Source organism: Ixodes scapularis, unplaced genomic scaffold (genome assembly GCF_016920785.2).
Source record: "Ixodes scapularis isolate PalLabHiFi unplaced genomic scaffold, ASM1692078v2 PGA_scaffold1__304_contigs__length_218370807, whole genome shotgun sequence".
Classification (NCBI taxonomy): domain Eukaryota; kingdom Metazoa; phylum Arthropoda; class Arachnida; order Ixodida; family Ixodidae; genus Ixodes; species Ixodes scapularis.
The window spans coordinates 118,987,465-119,004,547 of NW_024609846.1; the positions used below are offsets into that span (position 1 = coordinate 118,987,465).

At 45.2% G+C, this 17,083-nt stretch overlaps 1 protein-coding gene across 1 annotated transcript in view; it reads right to left on the reverse strand.

The window, feature by feature from the left end:
- LOC8042596 (techylectin-5A) overlaps positions 1-4,507 on the reverse strand; it is a 61,357-nt gene extending 56,850 nt beyond the window's left edge. Inside the window, exon 1 of the mRNA XM_029978273.4 lies at positions 4,324-4,507. Within this exon, the coding sequence (XP_029834133.2) occupies positions 4,324-4,335 (12 nt within the window). The 5' untranslated portion in view covers positions 4,336-4,507. The remainder of the gene's footprint in view (positions 1-4,323) is intronic.
- Positions 4,508-17,083: the final 12,576 nt, after the last annotated feature.

Genomic DNA, 17,083 nt, shown 5'->3' on the forward strand with positions numbered 1-17,083 from the left:
CAAAAAAAAAAAAAAAGTGGAAAGCAAACAACTTCAGTTATATTCACGGATGAGACTGCAGACGCATTCAACTCCTTTTTCAATAATATTGAAGACACCCTTGCTAACAACATCCTCCGCGGCAGTGCACATTATAATTGACTACCTGACTTTCTTCCGAACACTTTTATATTTGAAGAAATTACGACTGTAGTAATTATAGATCTCGTTTATTCAATGCCTAATAAATTTGTTTCAAATTCTGATGGCACCTCAGTTAAGGTCTTAAAATGAAATAGTGACGTACTTAGCTCTCCATTGGAACATATCTTTAACCATTCAGTAACAAAAGGTGTATACCCATATTCATTAAAAATTGCCAACGTCTGCCGAATCTCTAACTGTGGGAGTGTTAATGAACCTATAAATTATAGGCCTATATCAGTTTTATGCACGATTAATGCACTGTTGGAAAGACGGATTGTACCACGGATTAATGCATTTTTAGAAAAATAAAACATTACCACCCCGCGTCAATAGGAATTCAGTCCAAATAAGTCAACTACTAGTGCCGTTATCTATCTCTCTTAGAAAATTAATTATTCCTTAAATAAGAATAACATTAGCATCGGTGTATTCTTAGATATTAAAAAGGCATTTCTTACCGGCATTTCAATCCTGGAGGAAGTTAGTTAATTTAAATATCAGGGAGTAACATCAGATACACATCTTCATTGGCAACAGCACCATATAAACACATGTAAAAAATTAACGTACACCCGCCGGCAATATGGAGGTTAACACCTTACCTGGTTTCTTGCCTGTTTTACGGCTCCCTAAAGCTATATTCACTCTCAACGTCTCAAATGGTACATCGTTTAGGGGCCTAAACTTTGCGTTTTATCCCACTTCTAAAACAGAGCTTGTTCCAAAACTTGCAGGAGCGTCAAAAACAAGAAGAGTGCTGTTCACCTTCATATCGCTCACGGGTGTACGCTTGATATGCCTTACTGACGGGCAGACAATGCTTTAACACCCCAACGATTAAACTCACATATTTTGCTATATTTCATAGTTATTTAACATATTTAGTTTTGGGAGTTTTCGGTTTAAAACAATAAAAGCCGATAAAAGTACGCCGAATCCATTTTCGGAAATTCGGTATTAACCGAAAAAGATCAGTTTTTAGGTTCGGCATTTTCGATTTAAACCGATAAAAACCGATAAAAGTACGTCGAATTCATTTTATAAAACGAGCGTGTTTTCAAACTAGTTGTAAGGAAGACCGACTTGATGCAAGCTCTGCATGTTGTGTTGAGCTTCAAAACGTCGCGCCGTGTCTCTTTTGGGGGTCACAATTGGTTGATTGACCGATTTTGGCTCGGGCAGCGCTTCATCTCCTCAGCCTGTTCGTGTCCAGTGTTATCGTTGAGAGGGCATTGTCGTAACTCAGGGTCATATTAACAGGAAAGAAAGAGTGCGGATTAACAATCAGAGCCTGGGAAAGTACAAATGTGTTTACTATAATAAGATAACGTAATCCTGATGTATAGAAGGTGAAGTTCCATGTTTTTTGGGCATAGGTTTCATACCTGACTTGTTTGTACTTCTGTGTGTTTTTTTTTCTTATTTCTTTTACAGTTGCACACATTTGGCAAATAAAGTGTCCATTTCTTTTTTCAATGTCTCCATGCCGTTATTCTTTGGGTGATCACAAATATCAGAGCTACAAGGATAATCTGATCCGGTGTCCGTTGGTGTTTATTTTATATTCATCGCAAAAAGTCGATAAACTTTTTTGGGGATAAATATACGCAAAAAAAATACAACGAAAGATGAATTTCAAAATAAAAACCGAAAAAAAGTACGCCAAATTTTGAAAAAATAAAAACCGAAAGCACGGAACCCTAAAGATATTGTATTGAAGTCTGGGACGTAACTTATGACACTTACCTTTTGCCATTGATTAAATTTCAGAAGAGAGCTTTCAGAATCTTTACCAACTCCCACTATTCCCAACCGTCACGTATCATATTTTATCGCCATCCCATTCTCACATATCTGGAAATTAAACAATATCAGGTTGCTTGCTTAATAAGGAATATGTTGAAATCAAACAATTCTACTGCCAACGAACAACTTAATCAGGGTACTCGATTAAGAAGGGCAAACACGTCTGGTCGCTTTAACATACCACAGTCTCGTAACATATAGAGCGAACGACTGAAGGAATTGTGCGGAACTAAAATCTCGAACACTTTGCCATCTTCAGTCACCTATTCATGCAACTTTAACAGCTCTTGAAAATACTATATTTTTCTCAATAGAACATGTCTCCCGCCATCCGGAAACTCACTGGAATATTTTGTTATTGAATTCATATTTTATTTTACTTTCCATGCACTTGTGTTTTTTATGCGTGTCGTTATTATACAATGTATAAATTACTTGTTGCAGCCAAACAAGTCATTTTCTACGTTCCTTTCTTTTCTACTGTCTTTCCTTTTTCTCTTGTTTTCTTTTCTTTTATTGTGCTTCCGTAAATATTCCTTAAGACTGCTGCCTTCCAAATATGTTATTATTAAATTGGGCCCAAACTAGCCAAAAGGCCATGGGCCCAGATGGTTCTCAAAAATGTGCATGATGCAACTCATAAGAATAAAATTTATTTATTTATTCATTGATTGATTGACTAAAGGCTGAACTACATAGAGCGAATATGCGGCGAAGAATCAACGATCTTTGCCCGGCGGCGCGCTCACTTTGCACGTGGCGCAACAACTACTCTCCTGACGACACGCGAAGAGCAAACGCCGCCAGGCAAAATACGTCGTTTTTTTCGTGTTTTTTTTTTTTTTTTTGCTTTAGAAAGTCCAGTTTCAAGCCTGTTAAAAAAAGATTCGATAACCTAGTTTGAAGGCATTTGCTCAGTGACAAAAGAGCGCCTTTTGTGCCTTTGCGTGGTTGGTCTTTCCGAGTTCATCATTAGCAGTAAACAGGCAAACCATTCTCCAAATTCGACAGAAAACATTTCCCGCTGTACTCTCACATGAGTTTGAATTCCACCGGTTTTCATATGAAATGTCGTCTTGCCGTAGTAGTTTTGTGCAGTTTCGCCGAGGCAGTGAACACTGGCCAAATCACTTCAATAATTAATACTGCGAGATCTGTAATCCGCACTAGTCGTTGGCTTGTCCCTTAGAGTGGTAGTACAATCATCGAATCACTCCTTTAATTACTACTGTGTGGCCACTACTTTGTAGTAGAAGTGAATACGGCCAGTGAAACTGTGTCTGCATTGAATAAATCACAACTTTAAAGCGCGGATCAAATTTGGCTAATTTCTTGTCAGCCTGAATAAATGCGGTTAATCACGAACTTCTTGTGAGTCTTTAGATAACACTAGTAGACCTAAAGGGCGGGTTATATAGGGTATAATCTCAAAAACAATTTTGTTCTTTCTATCTCCTTCGAAGCAAGCCAGTCAATATTGAATCCGACTGTATATTTGTCTTGCCTTACACGAGCTTGCAGGTTTTTTTCTTTTTTTATGAGTTCATTTTCCCGATTTGCGTAATTTAAAGTTAAAAAAAGACATCGCCGAACTCAGCCAAGTTGCGCCGAGTTGAGAGGTCACAATTCTACGTCGTTTAACGTTCTCTTCGTTGGTTTACATTTTTGGTGCTGCTCAGGGACCGTTGATATTTCGCCCGGAGCCGGCCGCAGCGGCAATGGCAGCAGTTCCGCCGTTTCCACAAAGCTGACGCGAAAGAACCCGCTTGAAAGCTTTAAACGAAGAAAAGCAAAAATGGGCGGAAGCTGTTTCCACAAAGTCTTCAGCTTTAAAGCATGTAAACTTAAAAGTTACACCTCTTTTAATTTGCAAAAATGTTACACCAATAAAACTTCTTCTCTTACAAAAATAATAAAAAAAACACGGTCCTTTTCTTGTAGTATTGCGTGGCTTACATCAAGATTAAAAGTTCTTACTTAGAATCTACCTCGCAATATGAGTAAATTGACAGTGAATTTCTCCTTCATACTGTGTTCAGTGATTTGCTGGATCAACCGGCCATATCTAAAAATATATAGTGAGAAAAGTTAATTTTTTTAAACGAAGTGGTTTAAACCAAATCAATATAATCTAAATCAAATAGGTCCGACTTAGAGCAAATAAGTTTTATTTATTTGCTTTTTTATCTAGTGGTGATTGTTTCCCTGGGTTATATGCAAGTTCTATCATTACGCGTTCGCACCGGTTCTTTACATAAACATCGCTGAAACTATCTGAGCAACTAGACGTACGATAGCCTTATTGGCACTCGAGTGGGTGGTACAACTAACCTGATAAGACATGATGGAGCCACCCAAAAGAAAGTCTGCTGTAGCCGTTTCTGGCGGTTTACGTATGGACTGTCTCGTCGCACGCCTTCTTTTATGGGCTGACACGATGGAGTCACGCCAGGCTCAGACGGCCAAAGTTCAGAACGACTGTCGGTTGCGGAGCTCCGTCTTTCACCCGCCGACTGCAACCGCGAAATGATGACGTAATCCCAAAGGAAGTGGTAATTGCATACGTCAGTACGAAAGTATTTCCGCCGCCCTTGCGGGCTGCTGATACCCACATCTTTCGCAATATGAAACCGCCTTTCCTGGTGTTTCACATGGCGATTCCGACAAAGCGTTTTGAGATTGTTTTCTTTTTAGTCAGGGATCTCATCGGCTTACACTTTTGCATGAAACGTGCGTTCCCTTGACATCACTCATTTTTATATGTCATTCTATACTCACTGCACTTCGCTTTTAAAGCTGCGAGACCGCGCCGCGGCTTTTTACGGCGTGTCGTTTGTGCAAAAGCGCGTGCAAATAAATCGCAAAGTCAAGCCCCCCCCCCCTGGTAAAGCACCATCAGACAATTTGGATGGTCCATTACTGTGATGCTAAGTCGTGCATTTGGGGGATTTATGGTTTGGTGATTTGATAGGCTGCGCCTCGCCCTTAGATCACGGAGTAAGATAATACTCTTCAGGTGAGGACAGCGCGCTCCTCGCGCAATGCAGATAGAGTTCGCTTTTCACTCTCTGTCTTTCCCTCTCTTACTATGGTTTTAAGCGACGCCGGCAGATGACTCGTCGATTCGTGGGCACGGCAAAGACGGCTCGTGCCGCCTCATGCTCCACACGCGCAGAGCTCCAGCGAGGTTGTCGCTCGTGGAGAAAGACCATGTTGTACCGAGGTGTCATGACAACGAGATAATTTTTTTCGCTCTCACGCAGTTTCGCCGTTTGGCCGCCGGCGACACTGTCAGCCGCGGGCACGGTGGAAGCGGAAGAATACAGCCTTTAGGATGCCCGTCAAACGGACACTAGCTGATCCCTCGCGTCGCGCGTTCAGCCCCGCCGTGTCCTCACCTAAAGAGTGTATCTTACACCGTGCCTTAGATGGACGAAAGCCCAAAGACTGGCGGACTGACGCATAGATTTAGAAAAACGTGCCCCCGTAATAAAAAGTAGTTCGCACACACACACACACACAAAAAAAAAAAAATATATATACAGATATATATATATATATATATATATACAGATATATATATATATATATATATATATATATATATATATATATATATATATATATATAGATATATATATATATATATATATATATATATTCCGGGTGTTTTTGCGAAGCCTTTCAAAAATCCTAAAAATTAGGGCGATTGAAAAAAGAAGAAACTCTCTTCGTGAACAAACTACCAGCCACGGCGGACGTCAGGAGTTGCCAAAAATCTACTAATTAGCAAGATAATTAATTAAAACTTGTTAATTAACTTTTTAATTAGGGGAAATAGACATATGATTCCGATTAGAATGTTGCTGAGCGTTATCAAAAACCACTAAATCAGTCATTTTCAAAAAGACTTTGAGCGCGTGAGACGAGTAGTAGCGCACTAAAGTTACCACTAGTGGAGCAGGTACAAGGCTAGCGGTTGCGGTAAGGCGCCCGCGCGATTTTTCCGCCTCTTATCTAGCCCCAGCCTTGTACCTGCTCCACGAGTGGTAATTTTAGTGCGCTACTACTCTTCTCAAGCGCTTAAAGTCTTTCTGAAAATGACTGATTTAGTGGTTTTCGATAACGCTCAGCAACTTTCTAATCGGAATCATAGTCTATTTCCACTAATTAAAAAGTTAATTAACAAGTTTTAATTAATTATCTGGCTAATTAGTAGGTTTTTGGCAATTCCTGACGTCCGCCGTGGCTGGTAGTTTGTTCCCGAAGAGAGTTTCTCCTTTTTTCAATCGCCCTAATTTTTAGGATTTTTGAATGTCTTCGCAAAAACATATATAGCCGAACACATACATATCACAAAAGTATTGCCGTTTGTTATGTTGTTATGGTGTTGTTATGCTGTTTTATATTTGTAACTAAACGTACAAACTTTTTTTTTCTTTTATAAAGAAATCCAAGATTTGGCAGAAGGTGTTTTTGTTCTGCCCTATAGGCACTTAAAATCCCATTCAATCTAATTTCGTGAGCGTCGCGTGCTCGGTGAAAGATATCGTGTGTTTCCCACACACTCTTCTTTCGCTTCCGAAACGGCCAGTGGTAGTGATCGCGTGGTGTCTTTTTCTCGTCGTTTACGAACGCTTTTTTTAAGAAGGCTCCTTTCAGTAGCCGAACTTACGACGCTGTTCTTAACGTCTACAGCAAGCTCCGCGTCTAAGGTCCGGCTGTGCCGTACAACGTTATCATTTTTACATTCGTGCTATTGAGCCGCATAAGTAAAAATAAAAATAGCGTTCAGAAAGGCCCCTTTCATATGCCAGAACATAGCCTCCTCTATTCGCGACTCCAGCAAAACGAACGGCACCCAGCGGGAAAACACTGAACTGGCCGGAACAGGTCCCTTTGAGATTTCTGCTCGGCTCTTTATGCTTCCGTGTTTCCATGTTCTCGGTGGTTTGCGCGACGGAACAGTTCTACCGGTGCCAGTGTCGTAACCGTAGTATCGCCTCGTGATCCAGAATGCTCTGCACGCTACCTATGGAACCGCGTGAGCCAGACATTCTGCATTTCTCAACGTTCATCAGTACCGTGGGAGGACAGTGGGCAGTCCTTTCCTCGGTTCCTCGAAGAAAGTCGAGCCTCTGGAAGTTCGCTTACCCCAGCACATCGCCATAGGTTCGAAACGTGGAAGATAAAACGCGGGAGAACCAATGTTGAGTCCTATGTTTACTTGCTGGCGCCCCAGCGTTGTGCGTTGAGCTGGCACATGGCACAGCACGACCTGGATTCGACCGCCATATTTGCCCGGCAGTGGCGTCCCCTATAGGTCGCTGGAGTCGCGAATACTCGCAAAGCCTGGCAGTTCGACAAGGCAGCCATAGAGTGCCCGGCTGCAGATTTGGAGCGCGAGGATCTGGTAGGACAGAGCATTTCTCGGGGAGCATGTAGTCAGCGCACAGTTTTGCAGGGAACATGATTTTAAAACCCGACGAGGAAAAAAAAAACGGTAGCCCGAGGAACGGACATTCCATCGCTCGAGTGAAGTGTGTTTGGGCGTCTCGCCGCTGCAGCAGGGCGCCCGTTACATGCCTCTTGTAAAGCCCCTTCATGTTTCGAAAGTAGCGCGAGGTGCACCGATGCACGAGGCACGTGAAACGCGCAGCCATTGGGAAGATCATGGCGGCGCAGCGCAGCACACAGCTAGATTTCAGACGCCATGTTCTTCACAGATGTGGCGCGTGTCTCGAGCATTTCCACAACAATGAATGGCGCAACTTTTCCCTGGATAGAAAAGCGTTAGCCTTTTGTCTGCCTCTCTACTTTTTCACTTTCGGCGGCCGCGTCTCGTGGCGATCTACCAGGCTTTGTCAGTATTAGCGATGTGCGCGACCAAAAGCGTCGCCGCGGTCAGCTTTCCATGATTGGCGAAACCAGGGGCATATGAGCATTGTCAGATTGTCAACTTTGACGGTGTTAGTGTCGGATTGCGATGGCTCCTAGCTTCCACTGTGCTTTTTAAACACACCACCGAACTCGTCGTCGCACCTGATGGTAAGTAGCCAAGATAACAACTGGTGACGTCAAGGCGAGGCAAATCCCAGTCGTGACGTCACGAAGGGAAACCATAAGAGGGCGCCACCAATACATCTTGGCGCTAATCGAGGAGGCTATGGCCAGAAGCTAGAAATTTCGAATAGCAGAAGAAAACGTTGTGGTGCAGTGATACCAACACCTCCCAGATAAGGAAACCGTATTGCTGATAGAGATGGCGTCATCAGGGAAGGCCAACGCTGGTCACAGACTGGACACGACGATTGCGTCAACGATTGCGTCAACGTTTGGCTCAAACTTCACTCGTAGCCGAGTGGTCCGGCGCCGGCCTTCGCAGGTGGCGCAAAATCTCAGCAGTACGGCCTTGTCTTCTAGGCACTGTGGAGTGATACTAGCACGTGGTTTACATTTGGCTCGTCATTGTGCCTGGCAGCCCGTAGGTTTTGGCGCTTAGTTAATTTTAAAATGAGACGGAGTAAGCATGTAGCCAGCATTTTGTTTCGGGGGGGGGGGGGGGGGGGAGGGGCGCCCATGACAAAATGCTGTATGATGGGGGGGGGGGGGGGGAGGAGGTCCCAGCAAAATCGAAGATTTCGGGGGGGGGGGGGGGGCCCATGGGCCGCCCCCGTCGATACGAGCCTGAGATGGGGTATACTACATCTAATGGTTTGATGGCGTGAAGGTTTGATGGTCTGATGGTCTTTCAAACGTTGGGAAGTCTGACATCTTGATGGTTAGACTATCTGTTGGTCTATTGGTCGGTGTTCCTTTCTAACCACAAATGAATTGGCAAAAAAACAAAAAAACAATTGCAGCACAGATAATTAAAAGCTTTATTTCGTGCGCAATATTTTTTCCCAAGAGTTTGTAAGTCTTCCGATAGATGGATGGATAGAACGTCTTTATTTTGCCTTTGCGGCTCGCTCTTGCCGTCCGGCATCAGCAAGGCTATCATCCTGTATGGAAATTTTAGATCTGGGGCGTCTCTGGCCATATCAAACATTATATGATTATATACGGCCCATATACAGCCTTTTCGGCGTATATGCAGCCTTATCTGGCGAATATAAAGCTCTATCTGGAATATATGCAGCCTCACCTGGCAATGTACCCTTATCTGAGGTATATACTTCGTTATCTGGCGTACGTGCAGCCTTATATGGCGGCTGGTGTCCAATATACCGGAAATATTTTTTTAAAAAGAGTAATAAAAGTTTTTTTTTTGTGTGAAAACTGCGAACAGAATCCCACGATACCCTCGCACGTAGGTCGAGCGACTCCGGCAGTGTTTGGAATTTTGTGCTCAGCCTTTGAAACGTGCCCTTGCGTGGGCCCGAGGGGGATGGGGTGAAGCACGACGAGGTACGTCGGCATTCCTCTTACGCGTCAGCTGTCTCGGTGTAGAACGTGACGTGGTATTGGTCCTGGTGTTGTTGCTGCTGCTGTTGCTGTTGTCATTGGAGGTTCTCGTACACCTACATCGCGGCGTGGAAGAATGCCTCCAGCTCGGTCAGAGTAATGTCAAGTCCGTCGGATGATTCGAGGAGCTGACTGCGTTGTTTGTCCTGTTAACCCACGCCGCTGCCCTCGCGTGCGTGGTTTGGCCGAAGGAATCCGGCACCGACAATGTCCTTTCGGCCATGTCGGTGAACACTGCCGTGTGTAGCTTTGGGTCCTTGCTCGCCATGCTTCTTGCGTGCGTTCGGGCGAGTCGCGTTCTCTTCTCTATATGCGGTCGATCTTGTGGTAGGGAGCGGTAGTCCGTGTGTTCGATCGTTAAATACATTGGCGGTGGAGCCGGCGTCGTCCTCGACGTCGCCATGTGGTAACCCAGCTAGTCCAGCATGGCTCGTCCGGCGTCCGTCTCTTGCGGTTGAGCGTGTTGCGCAATGAGGCTCTGTTCGGCGGGCTCAACTATCAGATTCACGTCACCATGCGCGTATACAGGTCAGCAATTGGGGTGAACTTGGGAAGCCGCGTCACGATGCGTATCGCTTTGTGGTTCAAGGTCTCGATCTGTCTGGCTCGCTTCCTTGTGAACGCGTGGCAATTATAGCCGTAGAGAACCCGGGAAACAAAAAGCGCAGTAATAAGTTGCCTGGTTTCCCAGTCCCTGGTCCCCCAGTGGAGACGGGTGACGCGGCGGACGAGCTGCAGGACCTTCTTGCGCAAGGCGACCGTCATGGTCATCCACGTGTTGCCGCTTCCGTCTTGGTCCATGTGTATTTTTCGGACCCATATTGAAGGGCGCCGAGCAATCGGTTGGCTGGCCCGGTGGAGCTAAAACAATCGGCGCTTTGCCCTTATGGTTTTGTGAGGCCTGTTTAGAACCACCACGTACACCGTCTTCTCTGTTGACAAATTCATGACTACGTGGTCAAGGAAGCGGTGCACTGCATCCAGGCCACACCGAAGAATGTTTTATTTCTCGCCCACGGATCCTTCGGTCGCTCACGGGGTTACAAATTCTGCGTAGACGACGAAGCAGAGCGAGGGTACGGTTTCGAGGATTCGGAGAAGTCTCGCCATTACCAGCTTCAAAAAAGTTGGCGAGAGGACCGTGCACTGGGGCACCCCCGTTTGATTGGGGCGTAATGATCTTACATGTTTCCCGATTTTAACCTTGTAGGTGCGGTGTGCCAGAAATCTGCGAATGAAGCTTAGCGTGCGGCCGCGCACGCCAGCCAGCCGAGCACTATCGATGACCGCTTCGTGTGGAACCGAATCGAAAGCCTAATGAGCATCTACCGCCACCAATGTCCTGTTCTGTACTTTAGAGTGCGGGTCCAGGACCTGATGGCGCAGTAAGAGGAACACGTACTGCGTACCGAGTCCGTGTCCGAATCCCACCTGGCGGTGATGGAGGATCTTCGCCTCGTTCTCCAGGTACCACAGCAGTCGCTGCAGGGCCATTCTACTAGCTTGCACAAATTGCTAGTAAGCGAGATTTGGTGAAAGTTCCCGGCTTTGTCGGGTTTTGTGTCTGGTGTAGGGATAGGTATCACGATTGACTTCTTCCACAAAGTCGTCAAGCGGCTCTCCGTCCCTACTTCCTTGATTTGGTTCAGGATTATCTGGGGTTGTGTTTCGCCGAGATTTTTCAGTTCGCTCATCGTTACCTTGTCTGCTCCGGGTGCGATTTTCGACTTGGCTCTTGCCAGGGCTGTGTGGAGTTTGGCCATCTGGAAAAAAAGTCCATGTCCACCTCCTTCTCTTGTGGTCGCGCGGCGGGCGGTGATTCTGGAGATGATGATTGTCGTTGCAGGGGCGTTTCCGCTTTCTCGATCTCGTGCATTTCTTCCGACGGTGGGACGTTCGGTTGCGGGAAGGATGCATCACTCCTAGCTTGATTTTATTTTACGCAGGTAAAAAAATATCAAGTCGGGGCATTTGAACGATTAGCCTACCAATTAATCGAGTAATATTTTACTCACGATTAACCTTTTTACCGGTTATTCAGTAAAATATTCACGAACCAAAAGAAAGTAAAAATAAACGCATTTACCGCGTAGTCGTGGACGAAAACACCTGTATGAAGGACATAGTTTAGATGAACCTTTATTTACATCGAATGACGGTTGACAGCGCTACACTCCGTTCACCCTAAAGGCCCGTTCACACATGCAGCCGAGCGCTACAAGCATAGCGCTAACCTCGCGCTAAGCGCGTGCTGACGGCAGCGTTCACCGGCTTTGTATCGCACCGTCAAAACTGCTGCTCATGGCAGAGGATAAGTAGCCGACGACACGTGAGGAGCGCTGCATGAGCGCTTCGCTGCATGTGAGAACCGGCCTTTAAAGAGCCTCTGACACGCCAAAAAAAAATTTTTTTTTTTCATGCTAGGCGTTGAAATGGCACGTCAGGACATTACAAAAAAAAATTGTTTCACTATAGAGGTGCGTAGTTTTTTTATAAAAAATATAAATACGAGGCCCAATTCAAAGTTCTCGCCAGTACACTGTGACGTAACAGTGTACCGCAAGATGTCGGGGCGGTCAGAAGGGAGGCATCGCCGGAAGTCACGTGAGTTGTATCCCTCCTCGTGCTTACCGCGAGCGCGTGAAATATTTTTTTTTCAATATGTTTGTTATTCTCCGCACCTCCACGAGCTATATCCAAACAGAAAAGGTTTCTTTATTTGCTTTTCATCGCCTAATGTTGCTGTAAAGGTAGAAGAAGAGGAGTCAGTGAATTGACGTGATCAACAACAATGCCTAGAAGGTGCTCTGTGAGGCACTGTCCCGGTATTTCAGCAACTGAAGAAGAGATCACACTGCATGCATTTCCGAGAGACAGCAGGCATCTTCAGCCTGGAGAGTATACGATGATTCGACGACCTCGATGTCCGAACCTTCAGTAGTGCAATTGGGCGTGTCCTACGCTAGGAATCCTAATTTCTGCGAGCGTTCTAAGTTGGTTTTTTTTTTTTGTTTTTTGTTTTTTGTTTTTCAATACTTGATAGCTTTTTTGTGCCCAGTATAGCCTTGTATCATCGGACTGACGGCATGTACTCGTACACTGGCTTGTACTCGCAACGCTTTCATCATTGACCTCCATCACGCCGATCCACTGACTCTTCGTCCTCAACTTTTACAGCACGCTAACTACCAACGGTGCAGCGATAAAGAGCTAGTGGAACTGAAACTTCGTTTCCTACAATCGCTCGTACAAAGAGCAGAAAAAAAAAAGTCTTAGGCACGGTCGCGGAGAGCACGAGGAGTGAAACTCACTTGACTTCCTGCGAACCAACCTTTAGTGACGTAGGACGATGCCTCCCTACTGACCGCCCCGACACCTTGCGGTACACTGTTACGTCACAGCGCACTGGCGGGAACTTTGAATTGGGCCTCGTATTTCTATTTTTTATATAAAAACTACGCAACTCTATAGTGAAAGAATTTTTTTGTAATGTCCTGATAGGCCATTTCAACGCCTCGCATGAAAAAATATTTTTTTTTATCGTGTCAGAGGCCTTTTAAGGCTGTTTCACATGCTGCGATTCTCGTCTGAAATCGGTGCGATTTCCAGCAAATGGGCGATTAAAATCGCAGTCGCACAGTCGCAGTGGCTCTGCGACTGGTTTCCACCGAGTTGGTATTTTGTCGCAGAGTCGGTGCGATCACTTCATCGTCAATAAGACGTTCATTAGCCAGATTTCATCCTCGATAGTTGCGTATTTAGGAATAAATTTAGACACCTTAAAACGTTAGGTTTGAATGCTTAATTATTAAAAAAAACCTCTAGTTATATTGTTACTAATGACGATGTGACAAACAAGGAATAACTGAGGAAACTGAAACGTTTATCAGGGCGAACTTGTGCCCAAGATGAAAATAAAACAGAAGATAACACAGAGTCGAAAGCTGGGGCGATACTGACTGTGGATTGCCACGCGGAGCCCCTTATGTTCACGCGCTGGCTTCTGGAACAATCGACCTAGAAGGTTCGGCGACTAGAACATTCGTACCTCAAACAAGCAACAGAGTTCTCGAATGTACCAGAACACTAAAATTGCAGGAATAAATAAAAGACGCGTCGCTCCCAGGAATCGAGCCCTGGCTCTTTGCGTGGGTAGCAAGCACGATAACCGTTAGGCCACGGCTGCGCTTTTTTTTTTTTCTTTCTTTCTTTATTGCAGGCTACGGCTGCGCTGCCTACTTGGCCATCTGCGGGCGCGGCAATATATTGTATTCGTAAAACATTTGTATTGATTAAGACGTTTTTGTTGTATTTTAGACAAAGTCAAACGCGTCGCTTCCGTGTCCAAACAGCCGGCCGCGCCGACAGAAATCGCGTGGTTGTTGGAGCATGTGAAGCCAAACATTGCGATCGCACTCACCGCGTCGGCTCTCGCACCGATATTTGTTCGCAACAGTCGCTGCATGTGAAACAGGCTTTAAGCTGAGAGCTAACAGAAGTGTGAACGCTTTAAGCTAATACAAGCGTGAACGCGCAAGCCCATATGGTCGTGTGCAATCTTTTGACCAATCACAATGAGACGAGCCGCGCTCAAACGTCAAGTGCAATTAAGAACGTTGATAATGAGCCAGCACTGATCAGTGATGAGGAACTGTCGTGCGCAGTATTCTGTAAATCGGCTAAGGACGAAAAAAAGACGTAGTACCTTACCCCCCCCCCCCCCCCCCCCCTCTTCCGTCACTCTGGACGCTCGATTAAGCTCGTTTCTGGACCGCGAGTGCCGCAAGTATACAGTCGTCATAGTAAAGTAAGACGCTGATCCAGAGGCACATACGGCTTCACGCACACTGCACTCGCAAAACACATTCACACGGCGTAGATTCTTGATCGGTATCTAAGTGTGCAAATGCACAGAGACACATCACTTCGGCGTGCCAAGTAACTTTGAACCCGCCACCAGACCGGTGGAACTTCCTTTCGACGAGTTATGCCTTTTTCCTGCGGTACTGCGCTTTCGTAAAAATTTCCACGTGTTCCCCACAGCAAGTATCATGACCCACGCGGAATCTTTAAGAACGTCGTCGGGGATTGACAACGAACGAGTAGAAAACGTGTCTTTAGCACGCTGCCGCCGGCCTCGGCAACTCTAGCAAAACGAAAAAAAAACGGCATGGAAGATGGTGGCCGCAATCGCGCTGCAGCGAACAAGCGGGGATGCGCGATCCGGCAATCGTCATAGAGATCAGAGGGTTTAACTTTGTGGACAGTGTGACGAGACCTTGATACAAGCATGTCTAGATTTGCGGGTTTCTTTTTTTTTTTTTTTTTTTTTTTGCAAAAAGGTTTTTTTTTGTTTCTTTTTAACAACTGCAATTAATAGAAACTAACTCTGATCACTGCAAAAGTTAATAACTTTTTTTTGTACTGTATTAACTGAAATAACCAATCAGTGCTTCCCTTAAAGGGGCTATGAAACAATTTTTGTACTTTGCGCGAATACCGTTTAGAACGGATCCCTGACGCGTTCGTTTTTCACCCCACGCAATAAAAATCCCAGAAAAAAATTAAAAAAAAAAACGAGAAGCGTCCACCCCCTTAACTCGCAGCCAGAACAAGTTGCCACGTGATCTGGAACCGATTATATGCCGCCAATGTTAATTATGGCCACGCGCTGGGGTTGACAAAACACAGGACACGCGCTGAGTTCCAGAAATTGTTATGGCTCGGCTATTATCGTCGTTGCAGCGATCGGACACGGGCCACTACCCGAATGCTTCTCGAGCTAGCAATTATCACGAGCCCAAGTCGAGTGCCCACGCAATGCTCGGGTCCGATCTATGAACCGCATTCAAATATCGTCACTTGGGTGTTCTGCGATCCCCACGTTACGTCATCAAATTTTGCAAAGAAGAGATTGAATGAAAATGATCGCTTTTGTCCTTGAAATTACACCGCAACAATGGAGTTTCTTGGCCAGTGGCGTTGCGTGCGAACATCCTTGAGTCCCACTAGTGCCACTAAGCTCGTGTAAAGTGAAAAACATTCCAATTGAATATCGTTGCACTGCTCCTTTAATTTATTCCTTACCCATCACTATCTAATCCGAAGCCAACTGGCCATGCTGTCGCGCATGCGCATAGCAATCTAACCTGAGCCGAACTTTGTAGAACTTTTCACAAGAAGTTTGAAAAAGTCTAACCTGGTCGAACTCAAACCTCGACTGGTTTGCGACATCCCCAGTGCCGACCAAGGAGGTTATATTACAACTTCTGGAGTGGAGGTGGCGACCCGTAGCTGACGCCAAAAACACCGACCGTCGCCCTCTTACACCGGGTAGAAAACTAATTGGCGCAGTCTGTGGCGTAGTACGACCAAGGACGTTTCCGACAGTTTCTGGTGTGATGTGCGGCGTTTCATTCGAGGCAACTGTTTGTGAGGCAACTGCAGCCGTTCCCGGATGCAATGGTGGGCTCCTGCGTCGCTTTCGGCTGCGTAAATCGTGTGAGAGCCAACAGTGAAAACTGCAGGAATTACTTTACATGTGTAAGTTTATGCAGCAAACACGTTGCAACGAATCTCGCTTGCTCGCTATAGCTTACTAGTGCATGTGAGCAGGCTTACGGGAGAAAGCTCGATGATCATGTGCATTGTAACGGCAAAATAGAGAATTAGACATGTTTGCACATCGCAGGTTTTCTAAAGTCAAGACTCGGCGTGCTGCGTGGGAGAGTGCTGTTCGGCGGGGGATGGTTGGTCGCCTAACGTTCTGTGTTGGTACACTTCGAAGATGACTGCTCACAGGCGGTCAAACGAGAAGACTTTGGCCGTGTAGCATTCTAACTGTTTTCTGCTTTTCTAGCGAACCTGCGGAAAGTAGTGAGTATAGGAGCGACTGTGAACGCTTATCTTGTGTTTTAGTAAATTGCTCCTAAAACACGAGGTGCTGCGCTTGTAACAGCTGTACATCTGCAAAGCAAGAACTAAAAACATCTTTGTTTTCACGAGCTTTATATTTCTCTCTAATTTCTCAAAGTGCCGCGCCGCTTTCGGTGATATCTCACGTGCACGAATTTTTACGATCGGGAGAGATATGCTGTGTATTCATTACTAAAACATTAAATAGGCCGAACACAACTGAGAAGCTATAGTTGTTTTGAAGGAAAAGTAGTTTAAATTGAATCATCTGAGTGTTTGATGACTATTTCATGGGAAACGTTTCTATTTTTTCACTCATTTTGTTTTTATCAGCAGCCTGCCGGGGAGCAATGGCTCTTTTGACTTATTTAGTTAATTTACTGCATTCAACTCATCATCGTGAGCGTTATGCTTTTTGTAAATGCTGCAAATAAATAAACAGGCTAAAAGTGAAGGACGTGAGTTCAAGTTTACAACCATATTAAAAAAAGGAAACATATTTTGGACCTTCCACTCGGCCTGGATGCTTCTGTAATATTTCGGAGATACCTCTAAAGTTAAAACAAGATGTCCAATCAAAAGAAATCCGACGTGTTTTAAGCGGCCTTCGAGTCCCTTAGAACAAAAACAAAAAATTGCATTGTTTTGTTTTCCTTGTAATACGCAGCCCCAAAAGCCTCTTTTTTGCCCCGAGTTAGATGGCCGCCGA